General features: G+C 39.9%; 1 protein-coding gene across 1 annotated transcript in view; it reads right to left on the bottom strand.

The window, feature by feature from the left end:
• The window catches only part of CRB1 (crumbs cell polarity complex component 1), a 189,528-nt gene that overhangs the window by 51,616 nt on the left and 128,492 nt on the right, over positions 1-9,420 (bottom strand). The window contains exons 8-9 of the mRNA XM_044674912.1: positions 9,040-9,205; positions 2,457-3,363 (exon numbers count right to left, since the gene is read on the bottom strand). Of these exons, the coding sequence (XP_044530847.1) occupies positions 2,457-3,363; positions 9,040-9,205 (1,073 nt within the window). The remainder of the gene's footprint in view (positions 1-2,456; positions 3,364-9,039; positions 9,206-9,420) is intronic.

Raw genomic sequence — 9,420 nt, 5'->3', positions numbered from 1 at the left:
GAGGGAGGGAGGGAGGGAGGAAGGAAGGAAGGAAGGAAGGAAGGAAGGAAGGAAGGAAGGAAGGGAGGGAGGGAGGGAGGGAGGAAAAGAGGAAGGAAAGGAAGGAAGAAAGGAAGGAAAGAAGTGACTTGCCCAGTTCATATAGCAAGTAAATGGAAAAGTCAGAAAGTTTCATAAGCTCCTTATTGCTTTGGGTTAAAATAGAAACTCCTTTTTTAGGGATATACCTAAATCCCTTCATAATTGGGCTCCAACCTATCTTTCTAGGCTGATTATATACTGTTCCTCTCTCTACCTTCATCCTCATGTATGTTAAATTCTAGCCAAACCGGTCCATTTCCTGTTTCCTGTAAATCATAATTCATGAATTCCCATCTTAATACTTTTGCAAAGGCCTGGATTACCCTTAAACAAGAAGCCTGGTGGTGTATCAGATAGAACCCTGGACCTGGAGTCAGGGACACCTCAGTTCAAATCTAACCTTGGATACCTGCCAGCTGGGTAACCCTGGGCAAATCACTTAATCTGTTTGCCTCAACCTCCTTATCTGTTAGGTGGGAATAACAACAGTACCTATCTCCCAGGGTTGTTAGGAAGATCAAATGAGATGAAAGTTGTAAAGTGTTTAGCATATAAACCCTATGTAAATGGTAGCTATTATGATTATGACGATGATGATTATTAACTAGTTAATCAACAAGGGTGAATCCAGCCCTTTCACTATTTCAGGCATTGTTCTAAGAGAGTTGGGGGTCAGGGGGCTCTAGGAAAGGCTTCTTTTAGAAGGTCTCTTTTTCTCTTCACTTCTGATTATTGGAACAACTCTTAAGAGGCCTTCCTAATTCCTGGCCCACCATCACTGCTGTTACCAGCGCCACCTGTCTCCAATTTCATGGCATTAATATTGTGTATATCTACTATTTGATTATTTGAGGTCCATATTGGATTCTCCTAGTAGAATGGAAGCATTTTAAGGGCAAGAGTTGTTTTGTTTTTCAGTCTCTATCCATATGTGCCTTATACAATGCCTGATTGGCATAGAGGAGTCACTTCATAAAACCTTTGAATTGAATATAAAATTAATTCCAAGGCTGAGGCTCATTATAATACATTATGCTACCTTTACAATATATTGCAATCAAGCCAATTGAGAGACAGACAGAGAGATGAAGACAGAGAGAGACATGGGGTTGGAGGGGTGGGGAGAAGGAGAGAGACAAACAGACAGAGGAGAGAGAGAGAGACAGAGAAAGAGACAGAGACACATATACACAGAGAATCAAATAGCTTCCATGGTAGGTTCTTTATTTTACTGTCATCGATTATAAATAACCATAATCCATTTGGACAATTGGTGTGCCTATCTGAAAATACAAAGATTTACAAATAATGAGCCAAAACACAGAAATAGATCGTAAGCTTCTTGAGAGCAAAGAATATCTTATTATTCCCCCAATGCCTTAAATATAGTAAATGTTTGATAAATGTTGAACAAATACCTTTAATGTTTCAAAATTTCAAAACCATGTAAAACATGGAACATGATAATAACTTCCCTGAATGGCAATCTTGAAGTAATAAAATTTTTTAGGAAAAATTTATTTTTAGGTCATGTATGTACAATATAGAAAATCAGAGGGCTTTTGTTTCATTTTAACTTTCCTTTGTATTTTCAGAGCCTAGTGCAATTCTTGGCACATAATATGAACTAAATAAATGTTCGATGAGTTGACATGGAGGTTATTGCCAGAACTGAATACTGACCTACTGATTTCTTCAGGTTTTCTTGATACTCCAGACTTCTCAGTGATGTGAGGGATACTTTCCTGAACCTCTCTCCCTCAGTTCAATTTTCTGGTGGGAACCATATTTTTTCCTAGTTTTCCAGATCTCTTGGGAATTATTTTTTTTAAATGCAGATAGATATTTTAGGTGCCTCAATGCCAGAAGATTTCATGGGCTCCTATCAATGAATTCTCATATCCTAAGAAAGATAACTGGAGAAATATTCTCCCTTGGTAATTTGGTTGAAGCTGAAACCAACTTAATTGGATAGGTCATGTCAGGGAAGGGCATGGTCCGACCTCATTGGAGTTTAGCTAGGCTTTTTATTCATAGGATCATAAATTTAGAGATAAAGAGAATTTAGGGTCCCGATCTTTCATTTTATGGATGAGCAAATTAGGTCATAGAGTTATTGAACCCAATAAATTGTATCTTAGTGACTTACCCAGGATCATACAACTAGTTAGTGCCTGAGGTGGTATGTGAACCCAGATATTCTGACTACAAACACAGTTTTCTAATCCCTATACCACTTAGCTGTCTGTTAACCACTCAGCATAATAGGTGAGGAAGCCACTGTATGCCCTGAAGGCTAAAAAAAACTAACACAGAAATAATTAAGGGATGCTCTAAAAATTAAGGATTCCCCCAGTGGCAGTGGTGGTACTTACCTGCACAATTTTCCTGTATAGTTACCATAACACAGGCAGGAATAGCCATTGACACCATCGATGCAGGTCGCTCCGTTTGCACATCTGTGATTCTCACAGTCATCGATGTTCGTTTCACAGTTTACGCCGGTGTAGCCAGGACTACATTTGCAGGTGTAGCCCGCAATCCTATCGGAGCAGTTGCCATAGACACAGGGTTTGGAAAAGCATTCATCAATGTTGATTTCACAGTGCGCCCCAGTCCAGCCGAGGGGACACACACAACCGTAGGAGCTATAGAAGTCTTCGCAGTCTCCATCGTGCCAACAGGGGTCAGAATTGCAGGCATCCACCTGCAAACAGCCAGTGACCACCGGATTGGTGGATATTTTGAGAAACTGCTCTTCCTGCGGCTTTTTAGTGTGACCATCAGCACTGTCAAAGTAAGAGAGATAAATGCCACCAATTTCTATCGAGCTCAGACATCCTCGAAGACCGTCAAGATTGTCAAAAGGTTTGTCACCCAGATAAATATTTGTCTCTTCCCTTAAGAAGTTGAGGTTTCCGGTGGCCACTGTACTGGTCACAATAGTCGTTTGGTCATCCACTTCCATCCGCCATCGAGATGACTGGGCCAGTGGTTCTATCATGGAAAGAAACACCTGGTGCCACATTCCGTCACTCACTGGCTGCATACTTCTCAGGCTCAGCATATAAAAGCTATTGCCACTTTGTAGTTGAAATATTAATCTAGAATTCTGAATGCTTATAGTAATAAATTCTGGTTCTTTCTCTGCATACAGTAAGATGACATCTGAGTCTCTGGTTCGGAAACCAAATGTAATATTGGTGAGTTCCCTTGTGATCTTTCCATTGCTTCTAAAAAATATGGCGCTCTCCCGCCCACTGAACACAGCGCTGGCAATACCTAGGAAAAGAAAAGGATACCAATAAGCACTTTTAGTTCTTTTCAATCAATTAATCCATCAAGAAGCACTCATTCAGCTATGTAGTGATAGAGTGGAAAGAACACTAGTTTTGTAGTCTTGGGACCTTAGGTTCAAATCCCAGCTGTCCAGTTCTTTTTGATCTTAGGCGAATCACTTAACATCTCAACACCCTATTTTCATTATCTTTAAAATAAAAAAAAAGTTGGACTAGATGCCTTCTGAAGGCCCCTTTTAAGCCCTAAATGTCCAAGCCCTATGATACAAATATAAATACTTTACAAAAGACAGTCAAGATCCATACTTCTTTTTGCTACCTTGCAAAATCATTGTGTATAGTTTGCTTTTTAAAAATTTTTAAGTAAGAGTCTTTGAAACTTCAGGTATTATTATGGGGTTCTCCAAGCACCGAGATATTTATTGGAACTCCCTCTTTCTTTGAGTACAACAGCTTAATGAAACAAAATGGATCAAGAATTGTTGTCTTCATTTTATAGAACCATAAAAAGGAAATGTTTACACTTGAATAAGTAAAATAAACTATCTCCAGGCAAAGGGTACAAAGGTACCTGCAGATGGAAGGAAGTGAAGGGTAGCCACAGTGATATGATGGTAGATGTTTAACACAGGCTCTCTAGAAAAAAAATACCCCTAACCCCTTTTAAGTTTACTATTTGGGGGCAGCTAGGTGGCTCAGGGGATTGGAAGCCAGGCCTAGAGACAGAAAGCCCTGGGTTTCAGATCTGGTCTCAAACACTTCCTAGCTGTATGACCCTGGGCAAGTCACAACTCCCCCTACATTCCCCCTTGCCCTTATTGCTCTTCTATCTTGGAACCAATACACAGTATTGATTCTAAGATGGGAGGTAAGGCTATATTTTTAAAAAAATTAATCTTCATTATAACATTTTCTTAAGTCCAGACAATCAAAAATACAATCAAGTCCTGATTTGTAGTGAGGTATAAATGCTGCTCACACCTTACAATCAGTTAAGAGATGGTCCAAGATGCCTGTAGCACATTCCTGGGTAGATAATAAACGGGGAAGATTAAAAACAAGGGCATCACAAAGCACCTGCTAAGACCAACCAGCTAGAGGAAGAGGACCATTGAGGAAAACAAATATTCAAACTGATTTAGTACCTGATAATTGGGAATTTACTCTGCATGTCAGAAGACTTTATCTGGAGTGGCAGGGAAGGGAAAGTGATAACCTGTATAGCAAAGCTCTGTTTGCTTCTGGGAAAATGTCTAAGCAAGGGCTCAAAAACAACTTCTAACACACCCTTGAAGTTTCATAGAGCTTAAAGGGGCTCCTTGATTTTACAGAGAAGGAAAATGAGACTCCACAGAGTGGCAAGTGACTTGTCTAAAGTCGCAGAAAAAGATTCATTCAACTCTTACTAAAATTGAGGCTGAGATCAAGTAGAGTTAATGATAGTCCAGCCTTACAGATCCAAAGACCTGTTAGATCTGGAAGGGACCTGAAAGATTACCATGTCTAGTAACCATATTTTGCAGTGGCCCATAGTCAAAACAGGGATAGAATCAGATATTCCTTTTATGAACTGACCCAGTCATTCTGGAGAGCAATCTGGAACTATGCCCAAAGGACTACAAAATGTGTATACTCTGATCCAGCAATACTACTACTAGGTCTGTATCCCAAAAAGTTCAAAGAAAAAGGAAAAGGAACTCACGTAAAAAAATATTTCTAGCAGCTCTTTTTGTGATGGAAAAGAATTGGAAATTAAAAGATGTCCATCATTGGGGAATGGCTAAACAAGTTGTGGAATATGATTGGCATGGAATAATAGTATGCTATAAGAAATGATGAGTAGGATGTCTTCAGAAAAACCTGGGAAGACTTACATGAACTGATGCAAAGTGAAGTGAGCAAAACCAAGAGAACCTCATACAGTAAGACTATGTTTCTCAAATGTGAATGATGTGAATGACTTTGCTATTCTCAGAAATGCAATGATCCAAGACAGTTTCAAAGGACTTATGATGAAAAATACTTTCTCCTTTCAGAGAAAGAACTGAAGGAGTCTGAATGCAGATTGAAGCATACTTTGTAAAACTTTCTTTAATTTTCTTTAGGGGATAAGGGAAGCAGAGGTGATCCCAGAAAAGTCAGAGAGGCCCTGGCACTAGCCCCCCTATCTAGAACCTGCTCTGTTGTACCCTGTCACCATATACAGTCATCTCTCTTGCTACAACTTCTCCCCACACCATCACCACTTATCCCACAGGCTTTCTCCCGACTTCTCAATTAAGCCCAGTTCCTGCTTTCTTTCTTAGAGGAATACAATAAAGGAAGAAAAGAAATAAATAAAGATATAAGGTTCTATGTGCGAGTTGAAGTGCTAAGTGTTTTATGAAACAACCTTAGGAGGTAGGTATTAGTAATACCACATTTTACAGTTGAAGAAACTGAGTCAGGGAGCAATTAAGTGACTTGCTTAGGGCCACACAGCTAGGAAGTTTTAAGAGGATGGATTTGAACAGAGGTTTTCCTGACTCCAGATATAGTTCTATCCCCTCAGTCACCCAGCTGCCCCTATTCCTATAAAGTCGTTCCTCATTAACTTCTTAAATATAATCCGATTATTTGTCAGTGACTTCCCTGGGAAAAATACCAGCCTTAGCCAATTCCCCTATATAACTACTCTGGAAAACTGTTCTCTGGAGAGAGAAGCTGAGCCAGGCAGAGGCAGGCAGTTTTTCCTTTGGTTTGCACCTATGCTGACCAGATGGATCTTCAACATTTTGAAAAGGGCCAAAGAAGATTCCACATCCACTAAGAGAGGTTCTTCATAATATCACAGATTTATTTAGACCTAGAGGAGACATCAAAGGACATCTTGGCCAGCCTCACCCAGCAGAGGAGACATAAATCCACAGAAGTTGGGACTTGCCAACAGTCACACATGAAGGAAGTAGCAGAGCCAGGATGGGTACCCACGTCCTTTGACTACCAAGAATTTTTTTTCACTATTTCTGGCAGCAAATGACCAATTAACTTTAGATTTTGGTCAGAACATGGTGCTTTTTAACATGCTGTGCTCACAATCTTGGATTTGGATCATATCCATGATGCCCATCCTTACAGTTTATATTTACTTTCTTCCTCTAATTCAAGTCATTTGGCTCTCATTTAACCTAATAGCTTTGATGGGGGGTAGAGGTGAGACTAGACATTTGGTCATTGGGAACTCCCTCTGCCAATGTAGAAGAGCATCTGTTCCACCATTTGTATCTTGTATAGAGCAGCCCAAGGCACTAAGGGTTAATCTTCCTTAACTAGCCCACCCACCCAATCTTTGGCTGAGGGGCTACTTGAACTCAGGTCTTCCAGACTCTGAGGATGACTCTCTCACTCTGATGTCTCTGTCTCAAAATTTACAAACCTCGTTGCTCCTTCCACAATTTCATGCTTTAAAAAATCTCTGGTTTGGGGGGCAGTTGGGTGGCTCAGTAGATGGAGAGCCAGGCCTAGAGGTGGGAGGTCCTGGATTCAAATCTGGCCTCAGACACTTCCTAGCTGTGTGACCCTGGGCAAGTCACTTGACCCCCATTGCCTAGCCCTTACACTCTTCTGCCTTGGAATCAAGACAGAAGGTAAGGGTTTAAAAAAAAATCTCTGGTTTCAAGTTAGGGAAATACATCTGCAAACCTGAATAAAATTGCGATGGGCAAATCAAATCCATCGCTATGCATGAGCTGTACTGTGAGACCTAATCTCAATGCAGTTTAGGTGTTTAAAAGACTACAATGATTGGCTCATAACATCCTATAAAATTTGATCTTAGAAAGTGGAAAAGGGGAGCTCTAGCATTTGCACTAACCAAACCTTTCAGCTCTCTCAAAGGAAAATGGTATCCTATCTATCCAATTATATTCTCTCTCTTCTCCAAGTTAAGCCTTTTGACTTAGACATTTTTGTCTGGTGGAGATCCAGACACGAGCTCTTTCTCTCACTTTTTACATATGTTGACCCTGACTCTCTATCAACGTGATTAAAAAAAAAAGAAAAAAACAAACCACCAACCAAACCTTTATTTTCAAGGGGCATCTTTTCTGGGGATTGCATTACTCAAATTTTAGGCAACTTTTTGCATTCCATTTTAGTGGATGAGAAGAACAGAGAGAAGTGATATGGGATGAATGATGGTCATTAATTTAGGGCCTTCATTAGTTTCAAAAATCTTGTGCTATTTGCAAAGATACTGTTAGAGCAACTTGGATTTTCTGTAGAATGTTATTGGGATTAGGGACTTAGGTTTTATCATTCAGATGTTTCACTTAAGAAAAGAGAACTAAGATACCAATAATGTTCATTCCAAAATGAAAGGGAAAATCCTAAAATTAACTCTCTTGCTACACAAACTAAGAGAAGTAGTTTACTAAAGCACCAGTGGGTGATAGGCAAGGTATTTTACAATCTGAACCAGATAGACATTGCACAATGAATAAATGAAGAAAAATGTTACTTCTAAGAAACCCTTTTTAATGTTTAGTCTCATTCCATTTGTCAAAGTCAGGAGAACCTTAGTTTCCCAAAGGAGCCTAAAAGCAAACTAAAAATTCATCCTCACACAGGCCCAAAGCAGAAGTAGAAACTCAGATTTGGTCATGAGTTTTAGACTACTGCTTTTTTAAAAACAGAGCTTAGGATTTATTGTAATTATTATTACTTATTAAGGGTGGCAAGAGTCCTGGGTCCAAATCCTGCCTCTGCCCATGACTAATTGTACCATCTTGGTAAAGTCACATAAACTCTGGGCATTTTGATATTATGATTATGATATTAAATTATGGTATTAATTTATGTTTAATTTATTTATAATTATGATATTAAATCATTTCTATAACTCTTAATTATAGAGCTAGAAAAGACACGAGAGGACGTCTTGTTCATCTCCCCCTGCCAGCCTACCTTTGTATCCTTAAAACTTAGTACTAAGCTTGGCATAGGGATAACAGTATCAATAATATTCATTAACTGACAAACTTATTTTACAGATGAAGAAACTGAGGCTCCCAGAGGTAAGAAACTTAGCCAAGGTCACACAGGTAGCAAGGGGCAGAAGGGAGTTCCATGTCTTTCTTCAGGTTCCAGAGCTACTCAGCATGAGCAGGAAGGATTCAGAGAATGCTAATAACTCTTTCTCCTAATCCCTTGGCTAAGCCTCCCCCTAGCCTCAAAGCTCCATTATATTATCCAATAGGGTTAAAGGTGGGATGAGAAATCTTTCAGACTCCAGGATCCCCTTTTCCCAGAAATGCAGGGAGATTGTAACCTAGGGCTCCCTGGGCTGCGTTTTATTTGGGGGAGCCCAGAAGAACAGATGATTGATTGCCTTTATTCATCAGAGGAGTTCGAGCTGGGATTCCTCCAAATCTCATCGGGATTATCAAGAGACAGAAGAGGCAGCCAAAGAGGGGGCCCATCTGACTTCCATTTGAAGTTAGCAAGATTTTGAAAGACAGAGGAAGGAGAAAAAGGGTTTGGGGCTTAACTCAGGACTTTTTCTAGTACTCATGTTGTGGCACCCTATTTTTTAGCAGACTGATAATTAGGTCTGCATTATTTTATGTGGGTGCCTCTTTATGATTAATTGGAAAAGATGGTGCTTTTAAAATATACCTACATTCAAAGCCTTTTGATACCAGCTGACACTGGAATTCAGGTGGGCATGGGCTGAGTTCACACCACTTGACTTCCTCACAGGCTTTTCCTGCCGTGTTTGGGGGACATGAGCAGGTGAAGTCATCCCAGATGGAATAGCAAACACCTCCATTGTGGCAGGGGTTGTACTAGAAGAAAGAAATGAAAAGCAGAAATAATATTATCAGATAGGGGTGGAATGGAAGCAAGCAAGCCTAATTATATTAAATACTGCCTGTTTCTCTCTCCTCACCACAAGCTTTGCCCTTCTCCATATTTGCTTTTGTTAAGAAAAAGGAAAGCTATGGATGCTACAGTCAACAACTTCTTCTCTTTCCTCTCTCTTTCCTTCCTTTCCTTCCTC

Source organism: Gracilinanus agilis, chromosome 4, assembly GCF_016433145.1.
Source record: "Gracilinanus agilis isolate LMUSP501 chromosome 4, AgileGrace, whole genome shotgun sequence".
In the NCBI taxonomy this organism is placed as follows: Eukaryota; Metazoa; Chordata; class Mammalia; order Didelphimorphia; family Didelphidae; genus Gracilinanus; species Gracilinanus agilis.
The sequence above is the reverse complement of the archived record's forward strand: the minus strand, read 5'-3'. Positions and strand labels throughout refer to the sequence as shown.